The sequence below is a fragment of the Dysidea avara genome, chromosome 9 (genome assembly GCF_963678975.1).
Source record: "Dysidea avara chromosome 9, odDysAvar1.4, whole genome shotgun sequence".
NCBI classification, from domain to species: Eukaryota; Metazoa; Porifera; class Demospongiae; order Dictyoceratida; family Dysideidae; genus Dysidea; species Dysidea avara.
Window position 1 is genome coordinate 4578336 of NC_089280.1, and position 25920 is coordinate 4604255.

The following is a 25920-nucleotide window of genomic DNA, read 5'->3' on the forward strand; positions in this document are numbered from 1 at the left end:
GTTGAGATGACCAACGTGCTGTGGATAGTGAGCTTCATCCAATATTTGTTTACTATGCCATTGGCAGTTGCAGTTGGTGGGAAATCTTTGAGAAAAATGCGTACGTGTAGGCCTTAACAGACGCAGATGGACTCGCAGCTGGAACAAGTTGCAGTATAGTAGGCTGGACTAGCTTGTTTATAACTTACAGTGCTATTAAGAACAGTTGATATTAAAGTAAAGTAACAAATGAGGTAACGAGTAATATTACTTTTTATCTGAGAATGACATGTACTTAGTAACATATTATTTTGCATTTAGTAATAAGTTATACGTAACTAATAGGTTACTTTTGACCCCTATCTCTGACAACCACAGCCCAAATTATTTAACTGTTGTTGTAATCAGTTACTTCACTGCAGAAAACAGAGTATGGTGATGTGTTCCTTAATGATTCATTATGTGGGATACTTCTACTAAAGGCTCACTTGAGATTAGTAGCAGGACAGAGAGAGATACTTTAATAAAGCAGTCTACCTAATACAGCAGTCGAGTTTGATATTCTAATAGAACACTCACAACACAAAGTAAACAAACCAGTGTATTATTTTTCTTAATGAAGAAAGGATCTAAGCAAAAGAACGTAATGAAACAAGAGACAACAGTATCACAACATACCGCATTGGGTAAGTGAATATGGTATTAGAATGTTTCAATCATTTGTTTCAATTGCATGCTAGCAATGTTTGTTTTCTTTCTTTTTTTCTCCTGTTGTAAAAGCTATTGAAATTGATCCTTGTAAATCATCCAATGTTTACGAAGGTTGCTTATGTTGAATTCGGTTGAAACGCTTCCTCCTTGCAAAACATTTACCTCACACGTAAGATATACCACTTTTTTATTGTCGCTGCTGTCAATTTTAAATATTTCTGTATATCACCGGTTTTCTTTCATTCATTTACTCCTTTATTAACACTTGCAGTTCACCTTCTGTTTGTACAGTGGCTTCGTGGCTACTTTCAGCAGCGTCATGGCTTCTCATTTCATCTTGTATTTTATCACATCATCAATTATCACAGCCATATTACTTTCACCATTTGCAACTAGTTGCTATTAGTTGCTATCAGTTTGGCAGTACATTATTAAAAATAAGAAAATTATCAGGTAGGCATAAGTGAGCACAGATTTTTTTGGTATATGTATGTATGTATAAGGAAGTGGGCGTGCATGACCTGTATGTGTGCATAACTACTGCACTGTACACATACATAATGGCAGGCACACAACTACACTAGCTATTGTCTGTACATGTGTTCCCTGCTGTATGTTATTCTGTATACCAATGCAGATGGTGCAGTCAGACATCTAGTCCGTAGACCACATCATTGAAATTGCTGGTCCACTACCACGACTAGACTACCACAGCCACCAGGCCATTACATGTAGCTAATGCTAACTGCCTCAAAGGGACATGAATGCTACCAGAAGTCAGCACAATGCAAAAGCCAGCAAATGCTATCTCTCCTACACTGGGAGTATCAACATGCCACTTGCTTGATGGGCATATGTTTGTATGCCGCCTGCTTTATCGGCACATGTTGGCCACAACAAGGCCAAAGGAGGTGCACCTGGCATTTGCTACTTTCACCATTTGCACCTGTATCTTGCATCTTGAAAAATACCACGTCATTGAAGTATCGGTAGTATTGAGCGGACTGTACTTAAACCAATAGGTAATACCATGAAAACAGGACCGATACTGATGCTAGTATAGGGATTGGTGCATCACTATTAGCTAATGAGATAAAAGAAAAATCCCAGCATGTGAAACAAGCACAATTGGCCATATACCAATAAGAGTCATAGTCATGCAATTGAGATACTTTAATAGAGCAGTCAATGATAGTGTGATTTGTTGGTGACAGCAATAATAAACCACTTGACTGCCACCTTTGATATCACACTATCACATCTTTTTCACGCTACTCTATTTTTTGAAGGCCGCACCTCTTTTAAAGTTTGGCTGGTTCGGCTATTTTAGATTAGATGTAATTTACTTCAACGGATAGAAGAAGAGAAAGTGGCTATGTAGAGTTAGAGTCAACCAGGGTGAAGTAGCTCAATTGAAGGCTGAGCTCAGTAACGCCAATGAATAGGAACTCTGGCAGGAAAACTGCAAGCTGCTGATAGAGTATAATAATGCTTTAACAGAGCAAGGGAGGCAACTAATTACAGACAGTTGCAAATGGGGAAACTAGAGCTAGCCAGATTGAAGTTGTCAAATTTGAGGGGAATGGACTTTATCCACAATGACGTCACAAGCACAAGATGGCCGCGTCATTTGGGGTACTAATGTACAGGCGCCTATGGAGAAATTCTTTTGATTGATCATAGGGAAGAAGATACCAAGCTCTAAGCAGCAGGTACGGTTACAAGACAGTACAACAAATGGTTTGTATCTCATGCTGGAAAATTTTCAAGATAATGCTTGTTTGCATTAGTTTTTGTTACTTTATATCCATACCTGTTGGTTACTCCTCGATATCTTGCTTCACGAGTGAAATATGATGGATTAATACAATTTCTCCATAGACACCTGTACATTGTTACCCCAAATAATGTGGCCATCTTGTTGCTCGTGATGTCATTGTGGATAAAGTCCATGGAACTCTCAAGTAAAGCTACAAAGCCAAACATTAAAGACTCTGTGAGTATATTGGGCAGTAAAAGTCAATCTCTTTCTACAAGCAGTGGTGTACCTGGAGAAGGTTATCAGGAAAATCCTGATATGGTACCGCTCAAGTGCAATGCCGCACTTGTCCGCACCTCAAGAGTGCAAGGGATTATAATTAAAGGGCGTAGCACCCATTTTGCGTGTGAGTCTTTATCCCTTGAATTCAAGGATAAAGACTCACATGTGAAAAGGATGCCATGTCTTTTAAATAACAAGTTTTTTAATCCCTTGCATTTTCGAGGTGCAGGTGACTGCAACGTTGTGCTTGGGCAGTACCATATTTCATGTTCTCATTATCCCATTTCAAGGGCTTCAACACTGTCAGACCATACTAGAGGTCATGCGTTTGTATGTACAAAAGTAACATCAGCTGATTTTTCACTTTAGGAAAATTTTCAACATCAACATCACTTGATAGTTTATATTTGCAAAGTGTGATTACAACAAGCCCATTTCAAGAAAAGAAATATCACACTATTTAAGGGAGATCATTTGTTGCCACCAATGACAACCTTGATTCAGCCATTAGTGACTAGTTATACACCACAGATAAATGAGAGGCATTCTATTGATCAGAATTAGAAGTCTTCCTTTAAGTGTCAATCTAGCCAACAGGTATAACTAAGTTAAGATAAGTACATTGTTATCCGATGTCCTAGTAAACCAACAAGTTCTACTGAAATACTTAGGTATAGTAAATCAACTACTGAAAGTTGGGCTTGTGCTCCTTGTCAAGGAAAGGCACCACCAGTAGATCTTTCATTGCTGAGGATGGAAAGATAACATTTGATGACTGGTTACTGACCTTGAGAGAAGGAGAGACAGAGACAGAGAGCATCTAGATGGAATGAATGGTTACCACCTAAAGAGTCCTTATAGAAAGTAAGAGCTAGAAGCCAGAATATAAGAAATCTTACCAGGCCATTACTAAGGCACTGAAGAAAAGGTTAGAGCTTGATGGAGTCACCTTTCTAATGCTCAGAATTACAAAGAGTTGTGTCTAGCAACCAAATCAGACAAAAGAAGATTGAATGAGCCCAAGAAGAAGCAGCAGTACTTGATGAAAACTGAGAGACCACAAGCCAGTTACTTTACCAAGTCTTTTTCACCACCACGAAACTGACACAGAAAACTGTTTCACACATGGTGCAATTGCAGTCTATAGCTGCTATGTCACGTTATTATCAGCGACAAGAAACACTACCTTTAGACCTCCCTATAATCTTCGGCAGCCAGCATTCATACTCTACACGTTGTAGTGATCATTTTGCCAACCTAAATGTCATGTACACTAACTTGCCAACCTGTCATGCACAAATGCACACTAATGCTTTAGATTATTCTAAAAGTTACCCTTAAGTGTGTCATAGTGCAAGGTTTAAGGAGATGACAGAAATCACCATACATCCCATTGTTATTGAGCATTCTTTTTAGATAGTTGGGGAAGACTTACTTATCACTTCTACAGGTAACCATTACATAATTGTGTTTCAAAACTTATTTATGAAATGGCTGATGGTTTTCCCTATACCAGACCAGAAAGCAGTGCACATTTCCCATGCAGTTGTTAGTTGAAGAAGTTATACAGTGCCTGAAGCAATACTAGGTGCAAACCTCTTGTTCTTGATAAAGGACATTTGTGACCCATCTGAGAAAACCAGTCTTATCGCCCATGTCAGCAGATTCAATTTTTCACCCAAGACACAAAGCTACATGAAGAAATTAACTAATTCCACAGTAAAAATCAGCTAGACTTGAGAGGTCTGGTTTTGCTGGCTGCTTTTCCCAAGCCCAGTGGCGATCCGTACGTGCGGTGTGGGGCCTTAATGGAGCTCTGGTCAGCCTGGGGATGACTGTATATATGTGGCTGTACAGCTCTGTGGTGTTGAATAAGTACCTCTGCTGTGAATTTACTTTCATTTTAGCCAATTTTGAGACCTCAATGGCCCAAAACTTGGCCTAATTCATCCCTACGCCTTCCTTATTAATTTTTGAACACCATCTTGTTCACCTTCTAGGCCCCCCCCCCCCCCCCCCCCCCCCACCTCCCACCCATTTTGCAGCTTGCCTGATACAGTCAACCTCGATTTAAAAGCTATCTAAAATGGCGGGAAACTTAGTTGGCTACTTGCACAGTGGATGCTGTGGAAGGTAAGGAATTGGTGTAAAACGTGTGAAAATTTGGTACACATAGCTTCAACCATTGGTGAGCTACAACACACTAAATACTTAAAACTGGCGTTTCTTGATACTTTTAAATAGGTGATAAGACTGGTTTTCCCAGACTGGGTCACATTTGTAAGATGTTAGGAATGAGAAATTGAACACCACTGTGAATCATTCCCAATGCAATGCAGCAGTTGAGAGGTTTAGCAGAAGTCTTAAGATGATGCTCAGCATGCAAACATGCAGTAAAAGCTGGCTCGCAGTAGGACCAGTACATCAGTGGTATTTTGTGAACACCCACCACAGCTCAATGGTAGCAGCCTTACTACCATACATGTCACTTAAGGCTACTAACATCAACGACTACAGACAGCAGGTAGAGATTGGCAAGAACAGGAAGTTATCTTGGCGGTGACTACTGGATATTATCCCACAGTTGTAGTGACTAAAATCTCTTTTCCTGAAGAAAAATATATTCAGGTGGACCAGTCAAGAACTCAAATTGAACATTGTACAACATCATTTCTAGCTGGATTATACTGGTAAGGAAATAAGAGAACTATGTAGATCTGGCAGATATGCTTCAACCATGTGGCTGCTATAGTAGAAGACATGCACAAGTCAGCAAAGGCCAGTACAAATGAGACTGCACACACAGCAAGAGTGATCCTAATCAGCCACAGAGACAAAAAGGTTGCAATGAAGTTGATTATGGGTCAGCAGCAAGTAACGTTGTAACTACATTTGTTAGTATGAACAGGAAAATCCTACAGATATCATGGAAAAGTTCAATTAAACAAAACTGGTTAAAAGCTGCTGCATCATTTCAAAACTGTTTACAAAGTTTATGAACATCTAGAGGGATAAGCTTCACTATAGGGTGGTTACCTCATGTTATAAGAAAAGTGGGAATTATCCAGATTCAAAAATGTGGCAGAATAGGCTATAGTACTAGTTCTCACCTTAAACTACTTATAGGGTGATAAGGGTGACAAATTTCCTCCATCACATTACACTACTGGGCACATAGTGTTCATCATGTGAGCAATAACAAACTTACACAATCCTAAATTTTTATAAAAATAAACTGGTGGTACTGCTCCCACATCAAAGCCATAAAGTGTACCACAGCAAGCCATTAAATGTACCATTTGCAACCAATAAGACAGTTACTTACCTTGAAATTCGCTTTTAAAGTTAGGTGGTACAGATAAAAATGTAGTCACACCATTAAGGGGTGTGGTTGTTATGCTCAATCGTTATATGCGACCGGATCTGTGAAGAGGGGTCTTATAGCCTTTCCAATTGCATGTACTTGGTAATCCATAACTTGACTTGTGAGTATGATACCAGCCTGAAATTTGGTCATTTTATACTCCTAACATAGCACTATTGCTGAATATAATATTATGACAATAGGTTAAACACATGATGATCTATGACTTGTCAAACTTGGAATTTGGAAAGGCTTTAAGATCCCTTTTCAAAGATCCGGTCACATATGTCCAGTTAGATCATCAAGGAGCATTGTTGTCATGCTATGTTTATAGTGAAAAATCTATCATGCAGCTACAGGTACTACTGCTTTTGTTATTAAGTTATGGTCTTAGCACAAGTTAGTATAATTAAGTTAAGTACATGGCATTATGCTATAGTATAGGAGAATTTGTTTGTGATTTCCCAATAACTTTCCTCCATCTTTAACATGTTCAAATGTGCATGAAAGTATATGTACTTACCTATTGAATTTTCTTTACACTTTTCAATTTTGATAATTCGAGAAGTTAAAGTTTCCAAACTGTCCTTGTCACAAGCTTCAGGATGGGTTATGTAAAGCAACATACATTCAGGAAGATATTTTTTCAATTTAGTAAGCACAGAACATTGGTGAGGTAGCTCATCATATCCTTCAATTATGAAACAAATTTTTTCTCCTAGATCCCTTGTAATTTCTGTAATGAGATTTTCATTCAACTCATCATCTGCAGTCTGTAGTAATTCATCAACTGTTTGAGCTTCTTGTATCCTTTTATTATTCAACGGCAATAGAATCACTGCATTGTAGTTTTGCAATAAACTGCCTTCTGCCCAACATTTGCAAATATTGACTGCAAGGGTAGTTTTCTCCATTTCCGGATTTCCTTCAATGAGAATCATCGTTCTTATTTTATCATCGATATCAAGTGCTTCAGATAAAGTAACATAGTCATCTCTGCTGTTCTCTGTTGATACTGTTCTTCCTTGTTTATCAATCTTCACAAGAGTCAATGATGGCGAGCAGTCATCAATTGAGATCAACTCTAGAGAGTTGTACCTGCTCTGCAGGAACTTGCGATATGTACTCATGTCATTGCTTAACTGTGGTTGGTTGATTTCATCATGTGTGCCAACACCTACACATTATACATACCCAAACAATACAATTAAGGTGCACAGTAGTGGCAAAGGAAAGCCAATATGTGTTACTGATAAACAAGTATGTCAATGTAACAAACAAAATAATGTAAGAGTATTATATTATGTATCTCCAAAACATTAGCCGAAGACTTGTAGATTTATAATTATTGCACAAACATATCAAAACCAGTCATAGGGTAATTGACATGCATAGAGGTTAGTACTTGCTTCCTCTACCATCCTTAGTACATACGTATGTCTTAATTATATGTTATAGCTATGAGGGTGATATCACTGTCTTTACTCAAGTCTGAGACAAAGTGAGGACCAGTGTAATAACAATATTATCATCCAAGTATATGGGATATAACTAATTATTACCTCGAAGAATGCCCAATTACCTACTGAACCGGTCAAGGATGGTCAACTGCATTTTGCTAAAAAAAGGTTGATATACTCTAATAGAATCAGCGACTCTAATAGAGTAGCCGAACAGCTTTTAAAAAGGTACCTACAGTGTTGGGAGTAACACGTTACATAAGTAACGCGTTATGTAATATTATTACTTTTGTGGTAACTAAGTAATATAATGAAATATGCTATAAAAACAGGTAATATAACTCAAGTTACTTTACTTACTAATGTAACGCGTTACCTAAATAATATAGTTGCTATAACGAGTCTAATATTACATAATATTATTACTACAAGTAACGAAGTTGCTAATGTCATTAGTAATCCACTGTGTATAATGCCTAGCTACAACGAAGTAATGAAGCCTGCTGAATGAAGCTTATTCACCAGCTTCTTACTTATAACCAAGATTTGCACATTGCCCAACAATGCAATCATGTCACGTGATAAGGTGGTAGTTTCACACTTGACCACTTAAGGCTGTGGACACAAAGTAATATAATCCACACAAAAACAGCCAAGCTGTGAAAAAATGGTGCGGCCTTAAAAAGCCTGGGTGAAAAAAGTTGTGAAATCAATGGTGGCGGCCAAGAAATGGCTGCAATGATGTTAATGCTAATATATTTTAACAATGCACACAGCCATTATTAAAATTTTTAGCATTAACATCATTGCAGCCATTTCTTGGCCGCCACCTTTGATTTCACAACTTTTTTCACCCAGGCTTTTTAAGGCCGCACCATTTTTTCACAGCTTGGCTGTTTTTGTGTGGATTTCACTCCTTTTTGTACTTTATAAGGCCCCAAAACCAGCCTATGGCTGACTTTGAGGTTTGTTTTCACTCACATTTCTTCTTTTCTATGTAGATACAATGATGATTATTGAAGACAGACTTATAAATGTATTTCACTGCATGATTTAATTCAATATTTGATAATATTATTGTAATACTCTAATAGAGTGCACATTTTTTGAGGACTTCTAATAGAACACATATAGAATGTTCTAGAACAATGTAGTACTTCTATTGGTAGATCTATGAAATTACAAACGTTTGATTATGAGCAGATTTCAAATAGAAATTTCATTATAAAGCAGAAATTAAGTGAGGTGATCAGCCAAGGTTCAGTGGTTAAGGATGCAGATGTTAGGTATGGAGGTCCCTGGTTCGAACTCTGGTAAGTTTTTTTTCGACATTTTTTGCACACCTTTTTTACCCCGTGGTGACTGTTCTATTAGAGTATCTCGATCCCGCGATTTACATATGCTTAGTTTTTGCTTTATAACTTTGTCGCTGTAACTATATTGCTATTCAAACTATTAAAAGGCACTGCTACGATGATCAGCCTATCTATACACCAATTTTCAAGTTATTTCTTTACTTGGTTTACCCTGTAGCCGTGACAGAAGTTTGATCTTTTTTTACGTGAATAAATGCTCATAACTCCTTGAATATTACTCAGATTCACAACAAACTTAGTACGTGAATCCACCGTTACACACTCTTCATTTGTGCCAAAGATCGTGGCAATCGAGTTACATGTTTGCATTTTATAGCAATTTTTGCTAAGTGTGCGAAAAGAAATTGAAGCCCCCGTACGGCATAAGAAGAAAAAACAAAGAAATTAAAACGAAATTTTGAACGCCCATATCTCGCAAATGGCTGTTGCGAATTTAATCAAATTTTCTGTGTGGCGTACCCTACTTGGGGGACAGCTATAATGCAAAAATGGTGTGCTTTGGAGAAGGGGCCATGGAGGTATGCACACATGAAAAAGCTGTTTTCTTTCTTCCTGCAAGTATACTCACGGTGTGGTCGCCGGCTTTCTTGGCCGCACAACACACTACCGTGTGTCTTGATATGTATTATTATTATAGTTACTTTATTATTTTGGTAATATGTAGCTGTAACTAAATAGTTCTGTTGTAAGTAATATGTAACTAGTTACTTATAAAAAGTAACTGTCCCAACACTGTATACCTAAAAGATTCAAAACAGCGAAAAAAAGTTGTCTGACTTGGGAAATCGAACCTGCACCTTCAATGAAGTACAATCTGCACCATTCTACCACATGTTCACACACTGTTTTAGTGGCTTCTAAAGGGGTTTTAAATGTCCTGCAGTATATGACCATTATTGAATTTAAAAACTTACTAATTAAAGGGCATGGTACCCATTTCACTTACAAGTATTAATCCGGTTTCATTTGGGATGAATACTTGTGAGTGAAACAGGTACCATGCCCTTTCATTAGCAAGTTTTTAATCGCTTGCACTCTCGTGAGACGATGTTACAGTTGAGCAGTACTGTATCTATAGTAACAAAGGAGTTGACTGCCAAAGTTTTAGTCTTTTATAATGAATTGTCTTGGAATTATAAGACTAGGCATTTAGAACAATAAGAAATTCAATTTGCACAGCAACAATACAGCAAAAACATTACAGGCACTTAATTGTTCACAACTGAAGCATGCTACTAGGCCAGAGAAGATTATAACTAGTCTTTATGTCAGATCAAAGTCAAAGTTGATCTGACATTGTATGGCAATGCTTAGCAGCATACGTAAGTACACTGAGTTGGGGCATACCCCCCCTGAGATTTCAAAGCTTGGATGTGAGCACAGTATTTTGACATCCAAAACTCCTTCAGCAACCATGCACTGTTATGTTGTTAAATCACATGCATAATTATACAACCAAGTACTAAAGATAATACGAAATGTGGTTAAAATTACGTCATTAATAATGAATGAATAATGAATAAACAATAAAATTAATAATGTTTGAGAAAACTACAAGGCCAAAGGCTTCGCACTCACTGGGAATAGAATCCATGTTGTATGAAGAGACAATCGTAAAATGGGCGGGTGTTATCGTGAAGGTGATGGAAACGTACAATGAATATATTTAATGCCGATCAAAACAGTTTGCATGTGACATCCACTATTAATAGATCAGGCGGATTCTAGACAAGTGAACTACTGTTCATTTGTGTTTGAAAGTGGGAGACAGAGACTATTTTGATTGGAAGACGAGTGGTTGCTACTCCTGCTTAATGATTGGAAGTTGCTACTAATCGCTGGAGGTTAATTTGTGTTGGTTACAACACTGTGATAGTCTTGTTTCTTTAGTCTCGTGTAACTAGGCTACCTTCACTCGTGTATGGGATGGGAGAAAGCCTCAAACTAGCAGGCCATTGTGCGAAGAAGGTGCAGTTTCCAGCTGGTAAGTTTGTGTGATTATGCATAGCTCTCCACCTGAACAGTGGCATAGCTAGCCCTGAAGGATTGGTTGGGCACCTACAGCAACCATGATGTGCTAAGCACACAGTATGCTTTGCATGCTATTGCTAGGGGGATCTGGGGGTATGCCCCCCCCAGCAAATTTTTAGAAGTTAGACCCTCTAAAGTTTAGAGCAATTTAAGCAGTTGATCATTTACTATCATACTGTAATGCTTGACTCTTGTATTAGGGTGACTGCTCTATTAGAGTATTTCGATCTCGCTTGAATAGTTTCTGCAAACCGAGTTGGTAGGGCACTGGAGTTGATTGGTTGGGCCTGTCCCCTACCAGTCCCCACCTTAGCTACGCCTCTGCACCTGAAGCCTCACATCTCCATGGTCAGATAATCACTGGTTGTAATTGCATACTAATATATCCCTTATGTGTGCCAGTCAATTTCTCTAGAATTGTATTACTGTGTATCTTTTCTATCTGAATACACTGTGTTGTCCGTGCACTGTTTGTACATGCCCCATTAGTAGGTTGTCCCATTGGTAATTGTACTTGGTTGTATTTGCCCTGGGCCTAGTAAATCTGTAGTAATAACATTATGATGATTTGATATGAAATTATCTAATGTGATGTTTTGTGACATGTACCTATAATCGCTCGCGTTCTTGAGAGATGATGCTACATTTGAGCGGTACTGTAACAACGGAAGTCAAAAGATTTCAGCAACTGTTTGCCCAGCAACTGTTTGCCCTGCAAGTGTAACAGAAAATTTGGTACCATAATAGCATTAGTCACTCGTAACTTTATGACTGTTTGTTAGATTTATACCAACTGTGGTTCAGAGAGTTTGCCTATAGGTCTATGGAAGTTTTTTGTAAGTGTATGAAAGTGCATGGAAAAAAGAAATACCTTTGAGGTCTTGTACATATCTTGTAATGCTTAGTGCAATTTTTCTCAAATCTGGTATGTTGATGAGGGAATTTTCACTGTAAAATATCACGTATTTCAGATAGTTAAGTATCAGGGGCGGATCCAGGGGGGGGGGCTTTGGGGGCTGAAGCCCCCCCTTCTTATTTAGGCTTTACTTGATCAATATGCTGAGTATTATAATGAAATTTTGTCTTAGCATAATTATATGATCACTAATAATACAAATACTCATAAAATTACCTTATAAACATCTTTCCAAGGTATTATCAGTGGATTTATGCTAAAGTTTATGTAACAAGGACCCAGATCAGCATTGGAGGTGTACAAGATCGAGATACTCTAATAGAGCAGTCAGCTAACTACTCTAATAGAACATTCACTGGAAACATGTAGTTGGTTCTGTTATGGAATTTTTCCAAATCTGCCAGCACCTATACATACAATGAAGTGCATTGGTCTGTTTAAAGGGCTTCTTTCATCTACTTGTGCAGCTAATATGTATGGCAATACTTAATTCAAGTGCACAATTTCCATTGAAAATGTTCTCAGATTCAATCTTGTATTGTTCAAATTTCAAAATTTTCCACTTTCAACATTCTTAATAATTCTAACATGCACCTATTCAGTATTGTGTAATTGCGAGAGGGGTGCATCATGTACTTGGTTGTCTGTACCTACCAAACTTTTCGATTAGCAAAATGCTTTAGAGAGCCATACCTATAATCTAAAGGCAGTATATAAAATATCTGCAGGCAGAAAATATTATGAATTTTATGTGGAAATGTCTCCAAATTGCAGTATTTTAGCATCTATTTTTCAAAATTTTCCTGGGGGGGCATGCCCCCAGACCTCCCTAGGGAAGTGTGCTTTGCACACCTCTACCCAACCTTGAGTTAGCCCCCCCCCCTTTTACAAATCCTAGATCTGCCCCTGAGTATGCATGAAAAATTTTTTTGTTTGTTTCTGTTAATATGTGATTGTGTGATTTGATTTGCTGGAATTCTTGGATGCACAATACACCATTATGTGGTTTCAGATAAATCTTTATACTTAAGTGTTTACCATTAATCATGGAGATATGACTGGGTCCTTCTATGCAAAAACAGTGAAGCTGTGAGCATAGCCAAGGTTTGAGAAACACTTGTTTCACAGTGACAAAAGGTGATAATGGAAACAACCTTGGTAGCATTGTGATTCCCAAAGCAAAAGGAGTTCAGAAATCTTTGTTTTGTGTCAGTTATCCCAAGGAGATGGAAGATGTGAGCATTAGTCTGCCTCATGTTGGACGAGCGGTTTACCATTGTTATTTTTCTCACATTTTTGCATTCACCCTGGTCATAGGAAGGGCCTTTTATCCAGCAATGGATTACCCTGTTCATGGAGAATTCAATGGTGTAAGTTGCATCTTGGTAGAGAATCGCATTTGTAAGTTACGACTGTTTAATTAAGTGCCTGTAGTTTATTTCCACATTGCTACTGTATAAATCTTTTTTTTTCTGTTGTAGTGCTGTGTCTTTCAAACTTCAAGTCTTCTAGAGCTGACACTTTGGTTGACCATTCCTTTGGGTATCTAGATACAGAAAATGTAATAAAATGAAAAATGCACTAACATGTAGGGTTCTTTAGATTTGGTCACATATAGTCATGGCCTGCTATGTATGTCAACAGCTGTTCAGATGGGGATGGTGACTTTCAGACAAGTGGGAGCGTACGAGGAAGGTCAGGAAGAGTGGAAACAGTATGTCAAACGTTTAGACAATACCTAGCTGATAGCCAATGGTGTGGAAGATGCAGGGAAAAACCACACTATTTTTTCTCTACTATTGGCCTACAAACTGTCAGGAAGCCTTGTAACTCCAGTAACATCTGGTGAGAAAAATACAGCATTGTGGTGAAGGCACTGACTAACCATTACTGTCCACCACTTCCACACGAGAAGCAGGCAACAAGTGGCCAAGTATAATTCAAAACTGCATTCGATAGTTTGATGCATGGTGTAATTTCGGTGAATCCTTAGAGAACATGCTGTGAGATTGACTAGTCGTGGGAATAATAATGAGATTATTCAGCGGAAGTTCCTTTCAGAGAGTACACTCACTTTCAAGAGGGCTTTTGAACTGGCTCAGAACCTGGAGGCGGCAGTAAAGAACAATAGAGAAATCAGCTGTCAGTGAAAACCACACCTGGCATACCAGATTCTATTCACAAGATGGGTTTAGTGTTTCAGACTGATAGTGCTTTTGTTGTGGCCACAGTCCAGCTCAATGTCCATTCAAGGGAGCCAAATGCCACCAATCTGGCAAAATTGGACACATCAAATGGGCATGTCGCAACAGGAAGTCCAGACCACACTGCCCAACAACAAAGGTAGCCCATTGGTGACAGAAAAGTGGGTAGTGGACCCGGGACCCAAGGATCCGCAGAGACCCAACTTTTCATGGAATTTCACATACTTTGCAATGTTTATATACATGCTGGCTAATCTCACATGGCCAATCAACTTTCTGTCTGTTGCAATTGTTCACATTGTGTTTAATTCATAACAAGTGCCTCTGAAAATTGCCTACTCGTGCAGCACAAAGAGTACGCTAGTCACCAGTTAATAAAATTCAGTGCACATGAAGATGGCTTCAGTGAAGTGATTACTGCAAGGTACACTAGCAGCTCAATAAACAGACTTTGTGCCATGTAGTGCATGAAGGAAATGACCTGTTAGAATCCTTTGGTTAATACTACAGTTACTGAAAGCACAAAGAATGAGTGGCCTATGAGGCACTTTTAATTTCTAGGTATTGTGGAAGGAACTGTCATGATGATAGGACAAAGTAAGAGTGATCTAGGCTATTTGAGACTAGCCACTGTGACTTGAAAAGGTATCTAGTACAAGGATAGAATGTATAAACATTGTGAAGTATGCAAAATTCCCAAATGTTCCACAAAACGTAGGGTCCTTATGGGTCCTTGTGTCCCCGAGTCCTTGGATCCCCGGTCACTGGGTCCACTGTTTATACCTACCCCAGAGCTTATCAGTGCAGTTTGACTGAGAAGGAGAGCAGTGACCAAGCCTCAAGTGATGAATATACCCTGGTAAGAGGAGATTTTTTTTCAAAATTGGACTTGAGCCAAGAATGACAATGAATCGAAGACATTGGCAGTGATAAACACTCACAGAGGTTTGTATAAATACAAATATAAGAACAAATTAGGAATTTTAGATTAGAGTAGGGACATTATATAGTGCTGCAATAAAAAGTACTGAAACAAGCTGGATCGGTGTAGTACGTAATGTCCAAATACTGTAAAACCACAAGAAGTGAATATCCTTACTGTGCATTTTGTAGCATTCACTTCTTATTGTTTTATGACATTACGTACTACTCTGATCCAGCTAGTTTCAGTACCTTTTATTGCAGCACTATACACTATCCCTACTCTAATTTAAAATCCATTTAAAATCCATTCCCCAGAAATCCATTCCATCTTTAGCCTACTTTTTACAAAACCAGTCACAATATTATATGTTAATCACAGTATTATAATATTATACTAAATTATGACCCATACAATAATAACTGGTTAGTGGGCTTGGCTCTACATAAGCCTGCAGACAACAACGGATGTGGATTCATGCATACCTACAGACTGATAAATGGGCGCGGCTATCATATGGCTACAGGCAGTAATTTACACATCAGTGGGGGTGTCTCACAAAAGAAGCAGGGCTACGCTAAGATGTGCACGTCCACATCAATATGCTAATTAATTTAGCATGTGATCCAATCTGGCAGATAATCTGTAAAGCAGGAACTGGATGACCCAACTCAGCTTTAACGCTGTTACTAAACTATATTTATTGACTTCAATACACGTGGATAGTTTGCTGCAAGTTACTCTCACTGATCGATATCAACTACCAACTTCGAAAACCACTGAGCCACATGTGTTCAGGTGCAATGCTAAACTAGCTATGTGTATTTGAATAGTTTGATGCAATATACACCTGTAGATGGAAGCCCTACTGTAGTCCATTAGCACTATCAGCGGTAGAACCTTGGCTGATGGCCATTGTAAAGAAGGATAAAAGGTAAGACGATAGCACAAGCATTGTATGTTTATCAATATACCAAAGGGTTCTTTTTCATTGAATTAGAAATGTTTCTATGAAAGAATTAGGGCTGTAGCTATAGCCAGTTTTCCACTACGTTTAACTGAAGACGTCAGGCAGGCAGGCAGGCAGGCAGGCAGGCAGGCAGGCAGGCAGGCAGGCAGGCAGGCAGGCAGGCAGGCAGGCAGGCAGGCAGGCAGGCAGGCAGGCAGGCAGGCAGGCAGGCAGGCAGGCAGGCAGGCAGGCAGGCAGGCAGGCAGGCAGGCAGGCAGGCAGGCAGGCAGGCAGGCAGGCAGGCAGGCAGGCAGGCAGGCAGGCAGGCAGGCAGGCAGGCAGGCAGGCAGGCAGGCATTAGAAAATTCTGTTGAATAATATTTTTTTTAAATTCTGTAGCAACTTGACAGAAACATTTCGGGTCAATCTGAAGACACTTTTGGGCTTGATTTTACCCAACCAATACTGTCACGTTGTTGTGAGGAAAAATCGAGGCAAGTATTTGGGTTATATTATATCACGGGCCACACCCACACCAGTGTGTGAAATAATGGTCGGTCACCAGACAATATCTGGAAATTATTAACACCTGTCTGGGCAATAATTAGAATGTACGGAAATTATGTCTGGACAATCCAATTCGAGCAAGAAACGAGTGCTAACACGAAGAACAGTTGAAAAATGGATAATAGAAAAAATGATAAAGAGCTAGATACAACGATATGGTTGAAGTTTGACATGGTACCTGGTGACCGTGAGCACGTGTCTGCTCTCAAGTGCAGGGTTTGTATACAGTTTAATGAGTGGCTAACTTCACTGCGTAATTATAACCCAGCCTTTGTTAATGGATCGAAGAATACCACATTGAAGGAATACGCCGATACACGTAAAGCATTAATAAATAAACTAGTAAAGCATTAATAAATAAACTAGTGTCCATTTGGTTCTACTTGGGGTACTTTGAGATAATGAGTTACTCTCTAGAATTCCTATGGATATAGTTACATGAAAATAACAAGGAGAAAACATCCTGACCACCTGGTAGACTCCTGTAAGTGTTCGAGCGTAAATCGGATGGCTGCAGGTTCGAGGCTACCTAGGTCCAGTCATGGATTTTTTCTCCTTTCTCCAACTTTCAAACACACCTTAAGTAGCTAAAGTCTTTGAGCAGGCTGTAGGACCAGGTGTCCTACAGACCTTCAGCACTTGTGCTGTAAAGCATTAATAAAAAAAGAAAAAAAAGAAATGCACAAGTGTGCTATGATGTTATACAAGAAGCAACACTCTATGAATGTCTGTGAGTACGCACCAATAGCAAAAGCTATTCTACAGCCATCGATGGATGAAGCAACTAGACAGACACTGAAGCATAAGTTCGAGATTGCTTATATGATTGAAGGAAAATCTTACTTTTAAGAAGATGAAGCCTTTGTGTGACATCAAGGAGAGCCACGGAGTGGAGGCTGGGGCAAGCTGAAATGATCATGGCTGTGCTTCATTCGTAGACTCTATTGCCACAGACCTCAAAGAAAATTTAAAACATGGAATGGCCAAGGCCAAGTTTTTTTTCTTTGATGATAGATAGCAGCACTGATTGTGCTAACATAGATGAAGAGCTTTTTAAAGTGCTTTATTTTGATCCCTACTCCGGTTCAGAAGATGGTATGGTACACGTGAGGGATAATTTTTTTGCTGTTCATCATCTCTCACGCAGAACTGGGGAAGGTCTTTATATTTGTGTGAAGAAAACTCTGGCCTACATGGGCATGACACCATTAGAATGGCAGTGTAAGATGATTGGGCTGGGGTGTGATGGGACTAATTCCAATATAGAAAGTGGGAGCGGTCTTAAGGGTTATCTCACAAAAGACATCCCTTGGCTTATTGTTTCATGGTATCTTGCTCATAGGCTGGAGCTTTCTGTTAAGGATGCATTAAAAGATACATTTTTAAAGGAAATTGATGAGTTGCTTTTACAGGGTATTATACTATGTATATGAAAAGTTGCCGAAGAAGTGTCACGAACTGAAGGATATTGTAGATGATCTCAAACAATGTCTAACAGAGATAGAAATGCCAAAGAAGGGAGGTACCCGACCACTTATGGAAAGTGGAACGAGATTCATTGCACACAAGTTCCTGCTCTGGCAAGATTGGTTGATAGGTATGGAGCTTACCTTGGTCACTTGACTGCACTCTCACAGGATGCTATAGTCAAATCACTTGATAGACAGAAATTGAAAAGCTATGTCTTGAAATGGAGGAACTTGAAGGTTTTACTAGGTTGCGCCCTTTTCCATGATGTATTAAAGCCTCTTGGAATACTTAGCAAAGTGCTACAAGAGACGAGTTATGTATTGTAAGGGCAATTGAAGCAATTATCAAAACAAAAAAAATCGGAGGAACTAAAAGCAAAGCATTTTGAGGACATTCCAACTGTGAAAAAGATTTTGACATGAATTCAACAAAATAAAATAACGACTGACACGGTTACTAAGACAGTCTACTGTTATCAAGGTACTGATTTACATTTTCATTCTGAGGCTCCATCTTCTTTGAGAAAAGATTATAAGGTTTGGCTCACTGCTGTTGATAAATGCCTTGTGCATCGACTGAAAGCACAAGAGGAAGAGCTTGTGCTGTTTACACATGCCATGACACTCCTTGCTACTCAAGGTTGGGAGCGGACTGCTGCTCCTTCTTTTGGGCAAGTTTCATTAGAAGCAATCAGCCAGTGGTTTGCCATTCCTTTGGAGAAAGCTGGCATAGATACCTCTGCTATACAGGAAGAATGGGATGATATGGTGGAGTACAGCAAGCAGTATCTGAATCTGGTGCAAGATTACAAGACTGTTTGGTGGAAATTGTTTAATTGTGTAGACTCCAAACATTGGTCCAATGTATTAGGGCTAGTAGAGCTTCTGTTTTGTCTCCCATTTTCCAATGGTCACCTGGAAAGAGTCTTTTCTCAGCTTAAACTGATCACTGCACCAGCTTGTCTGAGAATAGGCTTGACCAACTGGTGAGGATTAATGTTGAAGGTTCACCATTGGATAAGTGGGATGCCTGAGTGCTATAGAATTACGGTACAAAGAAAAATCTAGACAGTTGGCTGCCAACAGTAGAACTACCAGTACCACAGGTCATGCATCAAAGGATCAACCAAAAGATAAAGGTGACAGCCATTTTTTCCTTGGATGAATGGAAAGAATGGGTACACGTTGGCATTGGTGAAGAGTCTAATAATGATGAGCTGCCTAGTGTTGATGATGATGACAATGAATCTGGTGATGATGATTGTGTAGTTATAGTATCATCAGTGTGATGCATATATAAGATACAGTGCCTACAATACCTTAGTTACCTAGTTACCTGTAATTGTGTGATATCTGCTACCATTTAATTTTTTGTGATTGTGTAATATAATTATGTTAATTATTGTGACTGTAATGGTAATACAGACTTTATACAGTAACTTTGTTTGTCCTTTGTAGTACTCTAGTGTCTGTGTGCACGTCATAATCGAGTATGTACTTATCTATAATAGTCTATAATAAGGCTACAATTTATTATTAGCTGTTGTGTTTATTTTACATACATGCACTACACAGTAACTTTGTTAAAAGATATGTATGGTTACAATCAAATCTTCATGTCCGGATATCTTTGAGAATGTCTTTCCAATTTCATCATGTCCTGACAGTAAGTCAGGTGGGGTCCCAAAAACTTCTTTTTTAAAAAAAATTATTTATTAATGCTTTACAGCACAAGTGCTGAAGGTCTGTAGGACACCTGGTCCTACAGCCTGCTCAAAGACTTTAACTACTTAAGGTGTGTTTGAAAAGTTGGAGAAAGGAGAAAAAATCCATGACTGGACCTATGTAGCCTCGAACATGCAGCCATCCGATTTACGTTCGAACACTTACAGGAGTCTACCAGGTGGTCAGGATGTTTTCTCCTTGTTATTTTCATGTAACTATATCCATAGGAATTCTAGAGAGCAACTCATTATCTCAAAGTACCCCAAGTAGAACCAAATGGACACTAGTTTATTTATTAATGCTTTACAGCACAATTTCGTGCACTGCACACCTTCGCTGTCCCTACTGTACTGTGTGATAATTGCTTATCGTATAGTGTTTCCTCTGCTCCAGACATTTTCTAGAGAGTGATGGAAAGTGTCCTGCAGGGCTGGAGTGGTGGTGTATTTAGATGACATTTTAATTTCAGGAACTAAATCAGAGGAACACTTAAGAAGGCTGGATATAGTGTTCCAAAGCTTCAGGAGGCTTAAGTGTGAGATTTTAGTACCATCTGTAACATACCTTGGCAATCGTATTGATGCTGAGGGACTGCATCCAGAGCGCAAAGCTATAAAAGATGCTCCAGAGCCCAGGAATGTTACTGAACTGAAATCCTGCTGTCCTATTACTCAAAGTTCTTTCCATATATGTCATCACATTTGGCTCCACTTTATCAGCTGTTGAAAAAATGTACATTGGCATTCTACTCAGGAGGGGGAAGTATTCCAGCAGTCAAAGAAACTGCTGCTGTCTTCTTAAGTACTAGCACATTTTGACCCCAAATTAGACACAGTGGTAGCCTGTGATGTCTCTGCCAGGGTAGTCCTTTCTTATTGCCTGCCAGACAGAACTGAAAAACCAATTGGGTTTTCAGAACAGTGTCAGTGACTGCAATACTCCCAGATCGTGAAAGAAGGTTTGACATGTGTGTTTGGCGTAACTTGTTTCCGTTCTTACTTATATATGGTTGTTAGCGACAGACCATGCACAAGCCACTCCAGTTCCTCCTATGAGCAGACAAGCCTGTACCTGTGCAAGCATCTGGTAGGATGGCAATCATAGTAGCTTCATTTGAGTACACTACAGAGCCTCCCAACACAGCAATGCAGCAGCCCACCAATGTACCGGTACCATGCAGCTGAATTAGTACCACTGGTTCAGCACCTAGAGAATGCTACCATTATAGTTCAGAAACTGGACCCTACAGATTCTGTGTTAGCAACTACATCACAGTTGGATGGTCCAAATATGTTAGAGATGATGAGGTGAAACAATTCTGGCAGAGACAGGCAGGACTGTCAATATTACATGACTGTATACTGTGGGGCAGCCAAGTTTACATTCCTAAACAAAGTTGCCAGTATGTTTTGAGGGAGCTTCATGATGGTCACCCAGGCTCTTCACAGATGAAGGCATTAATTTAGCCAGAATGTATGCGTAGTGGTTCAGTATGGACAAAGACAATGACCAGTAAGTATGTGAGTGTGAAGAATGCCGACAAGTAACCACCCAGAGCCCCTTTGCACCTCTGGTGTTGGCCCACATGTACTTGGGCCCATGTACATGTTGACCTGCTGGTCCTATGTAAGGGAAGGTGTTTCTTGTTCGGATCTTATTGATGCTCACTCTAAGTGGTTTGAAGTGTGTCAAATGTTGAATACAACCTCAACTGCAACCACACAGCACCTTAAAACAATTTTTCTCATTTTAGATTGCCAAAAACATTTGTCTCTGACATTCTCTTCTGAAGAGTTCGCCATAAACATGGTATCTACCATTCCTTGATTGCCCCACATCATCCATCATTGAATGGTATGGCTGAATGGGCTGTTCAACTTTTAAACAAGCTTTACAGAAGGCACTGTGGAACAACAATTCTTTAGGTTGCTGTTTAACTATTGGCTAATTCTTCACAGTACCACAGAGAAGTCTCCAGCTGAGCTAATGCTGGACAGACAGCCAAGATTCACTTGGACTTGTTTAAACCAGTTTGGGATGGACAGCAAGATATTCAAATGACAATACATGACAAGACTGCGTCAAACTGTATTTCTACTGAGGGAGAAGCAATGTATGCAGAACTGTTTGGGTTCTCCATGGTTATATGGCAAGGTGGTGAAGCTTACATGTCCAGTGTCTATAGAAGTAGAGCTTGAAGATGGCTCCATAATTTAGCATCACTTTGACCAACTGCATCATAAAGCAGGAAATACCACTGTTTCACCTGAGAGAGCTACCATAACAGATACCACAGTGGTGACTGATGACTACTTATCCATGTGTGTAATGGGCTGTTTGGTTGTGACTGTTGTACTTGCTGCTGTGAGTGATTGTTGAAATTATTAAGTGATCCAATTCTATCACATCCAACATATAACCCCTAATAGGTATACAAGGCACTTTGTGGCATTTGAGACACATAATGGTGTGGACAAAGTCCTAATGAAAGGCAATGGAATTATATCAGGTTATGGCAACTGTATAGTGTGCGTACTTGCATCCAGAATAGCCAAAAATAATTTCACATAGGATTTTGGCCAAAATCTGCAAGACTTTAAGCTGACAGTTATCTGTTTGGAAAGACTTACATTGTAAGTTACTACAATCATCACAAATATAATTATGAACTAAGTTTGCATAACTAACCACTTGGGCACAATGACCTTTAGTAGAGAAATGGTATTTTATATTTAAAAATGGCAAAAAGGCACCAATCTTGCCAGCTACATAGCTGAAATTTTCATGAAAGATGGAGTATTAATTGGCATACCTAATTACAAGCGCACTGTGTTTACAGAGTGAAACTGCAGCACTAGCTTGTATAGTATCTGGTGGCTACTACAATTTATATAACTCATGTGTGTCCATTTCTTTTTACCTACTCAGCTTACCTTACCAGCACCAGCATAGAGAAGAACTATAGCCAACTGGCTAATCTACTGACATCAACGAAGATGGCAATAAAAAAACTCTTAATTTATAATATGTAGAAATATTCATTTAAATGTACAATATTAACACTAAGGAAAGTTTTACATTGCACACACTTATACATACTTCCACAAATCCAGCATTGAAACTGGGTCATTGCTGCTAACCTGGACTATACACTGACTTGGATAGCAATCTGGGTCTGACACGGATAAATCAAAACAGAGGCATGAGCTAAGAACTACATTTTAGGTGCTCTACCTGCATGTTAAGGTGAGTAAATGGACGACTCACAAAAGAGGTGGTTTGCTGCAAGACTAGATTATGACTTGTAAAATAATTACATTTCTATTGTTATAAACACAATGACTTGTACACCAAATAACAATCGATAGGTGGGCATAATCCTGCAGACAGCAATGGACATGGATTTGTGCATACACATACTCCAATATATCTACTGACAAACGGGCATGGCTCCACATACATACACCTGCAGACAGTAACACATAATCCCTATAAGAGGAAGTGGCTTATGAAAGCCTGACTACAATGCATTATCTTTCACATTAATTGCCAAATTAATTTCACACATGATTAGACCCAGATACTCTATAACTGGGTCACACAAGGATGACCCGGATACAGTGTGACTCAACCTGGCTTCAACACTGTACAAAAAACCAATTTCAGTAATTTGTAGTAGACTCTAACTCACCATTTTAAACCCTCATGCAGTAGTATCTGTGTTTAACCACGTCGGGTCACCTGGGGCAACCGGTTATCTGGATTTACAGATTATCCAAGGCTGACCCAGATTAGATCATGTGTAAAGTATATTAATTAGTTGGACAATAAGGAAGTGTATAAATGAGTCATAGTCAAGTCCTAATGCAACCAAGCTTCTTTCATGAGCCACGCCTACTTATTGGAATGATTTTCTGCAGCAATATGTGCAGCCATGCCCATTTATTGTTGGTATTGCAGCCCGTAGGTGACGCCCAACTAGTTGATTGTTATTGTATGAAACATGGTCTATAGTCTTGCGGTAAGCCAGTTTATTGTGAGCCATGCCCACTTTAATATCGGGAATGTATTGTACTGTTTGCAAGTACGTAGTTTACATATAGCTACCCTTGTACCACTCTAGCTAGCATCCAAAAGTACTGTAAAGTAAAAAACTTTGGCGAATGGCATTACAATCGCCAAAGTTTTATCTGCCAATTATTTTTAGCAATCACATGATCAGATTAGCCATGTTGAAAGGATAGGTATCGAAGTACCATTACAGGTATCGTGGGTATTTCCAAGTGTTCCCTTCGATTGTCATGAGATTCATTGTTCCACACTGAAGAGTTCACGAAAATCCAAACATTGCTGTCAACCAGCGAATGACACATACACTTGTACGGTAGCTACTACTCGAATGCAACGTGGTTATGCGCAAGTGCAAGGGAGCAGCTGTTTCCATCATAAGTCATTATCCTCAATGTGAGGGATAGACTTGCGATCGAAATGGCTTCCATGCCCCTTAATTGGTGAGTTGTTTAATCACTCGCACGTAACGATGTTGCATTCAAACGGTACAGTACATGCTAGCTAAAAAAAAAAGTCAGTTGAAGCCCCATTTGCCAAAGTTTTTTCCCTGTCAATTTTGTAATAGTGAGTTTTCGCTGAATTTTTTACCGCTAAAGCTTTTTACTATACAGTAGCTCTTGGCGCACGCCTCAGTTTTATTTAACTCAGATCTGGGTCTGACCCAAATTGCTATCTGGCTCTCCTGGTCAGTGGTAGTGAACCGGTTTCAATGCTGAGTGGTGACTTGCAAGCTTGAGCTTGGACTTACACTTATTTTTACCTTTATGGCAGCCCTTCGGATAGCCTGACAAGTATAACTAATCCAGTTGCCTTTTATAGACTTTACAGCCTACTTCGAAAGTGCAATGCAAACACAATTGAATCCAACGCAAACACAACAGAAGCTTTTTTTTTGTCCGCTACTATACGTACTCCTGTCCGACATGTTCAAGATCTTCAGGTATCTCCATTCATGTATGGAAAACATCTTCATTATCACATAGAATTCAAGTTAAAGAATGGTTTAAAACTACCCTAGTTCTAACAAGAAACACTTGTATACATTTACATAGTAATTGTAAAAGTCTAGAAATAATCCGATTGTCTATAAAATAAGAGCATATGGGTGTGTCCATTTTATCCCTAGCACACCCCACCACGAAACATGCATGCAACGGTCGTGATTTATGATGTCATGTCCCTGCTCCATATGGTAACTATGGCCATGTCACAAGTCATAAGCAGTATTAAAACAGTGTTTGTATCTACAGTGGACATACCTGATGTTGTATATTGCTCAGAAATACCAGCCAATGAATTCTTCAGTAGTTTGATCTCTTCGGCTATCTTGTCAAGTTTGATAGAGTTCAGAGCTTTGATCAACTGGTTAAAGATTGTACTACCACGGGAAGTTTTCAAGCATTTACTTAGCATTTCTTTACAACAGTTGGTGGCGGCTAGCTTGTTGTTCATTTTCACTACGCTTCCCATGGAGTCGCTATCCAAATCTAGTGCCAAACTAATATGATCTCGAATTTGATACCAATGTGGAGCAACCAGTGACGCCACACGATTGAGTACATCTTCCATTGTTGGTTGCGTAGCAATATCCTTTTCAGCAGAATTTTCGTGTTCCCCTGTTGACAGTTTTTACCGACTCACAATGAAAGTTATAAGGTACAACTCACCATTCATGGTCAAACTGAATCCGGGTTATCACAGTATGGCAAAGCGTGACTTTGAATGACCCGAGATGACCAATAGCCGGACGAAACACGTAATCGAGACCTTTCAACGCTTCAGTTACCTTGAACTGATTCCCATGCCACGCCTATACTGATTAGTTTCACGTGAGCAAGATGCGCTACAGTCCCTGCGATGTTAAATGCCCCGGAGCCATCACCTCAACCTGCATGCCCTTCGAGTTGTATATGAGATATCGGTAAGACGGATGAGTGCATGTGTAGGGTTCGTTCACCTTCGATTTTACTTCCATCATGATCATAACTACCGCCGATCTAGCTGTGCACATGTCACCTCCCGACCATGGGAAGGGTGGGGCAAACAGGGGATTTGGTGTCAAATATTCCCCAGTATACTGGGGTCAATAAGCTTTGTCAAAACCCTTACGGGGCGGTCACACTCTGAAATTTTTG

At 39.3% G+C, this 25920-nt stretch overlaps 1 protein-coding gene across 1 annotated transcript in view; it reads right to left on the bottom strand.

Moving 5' to 3' along the window:
• The window catches only part of LOC136266391 (NLR family CARD domain-containing protein 3-like), a 33519-nt gene extending 7919 nt beyond the window's left edge, over positions 1-25600 (bottom strand). Inside the window, exons 1-3 of the mRNA XM_066061403.1 lie at positions 25453-25600; positions 25045-25401; positions 6619-7272 (exon numbers count right to left, since the gene is read on the bottom strand). Coding sequence (XP_065917475.1) covers positions 6619-7272; positions 25045-25401; positions 25453-25459 — 1018 coding nt within the window. The 5' untranslated portion in view covers positions 25460-25600. The remainder of the gene's footprint in view (positions 1-6618; positions 7273-25044; positions 25402-25452) is intronic.
• Positions 25601-25920: the final 320 nt, after the last annotated feature.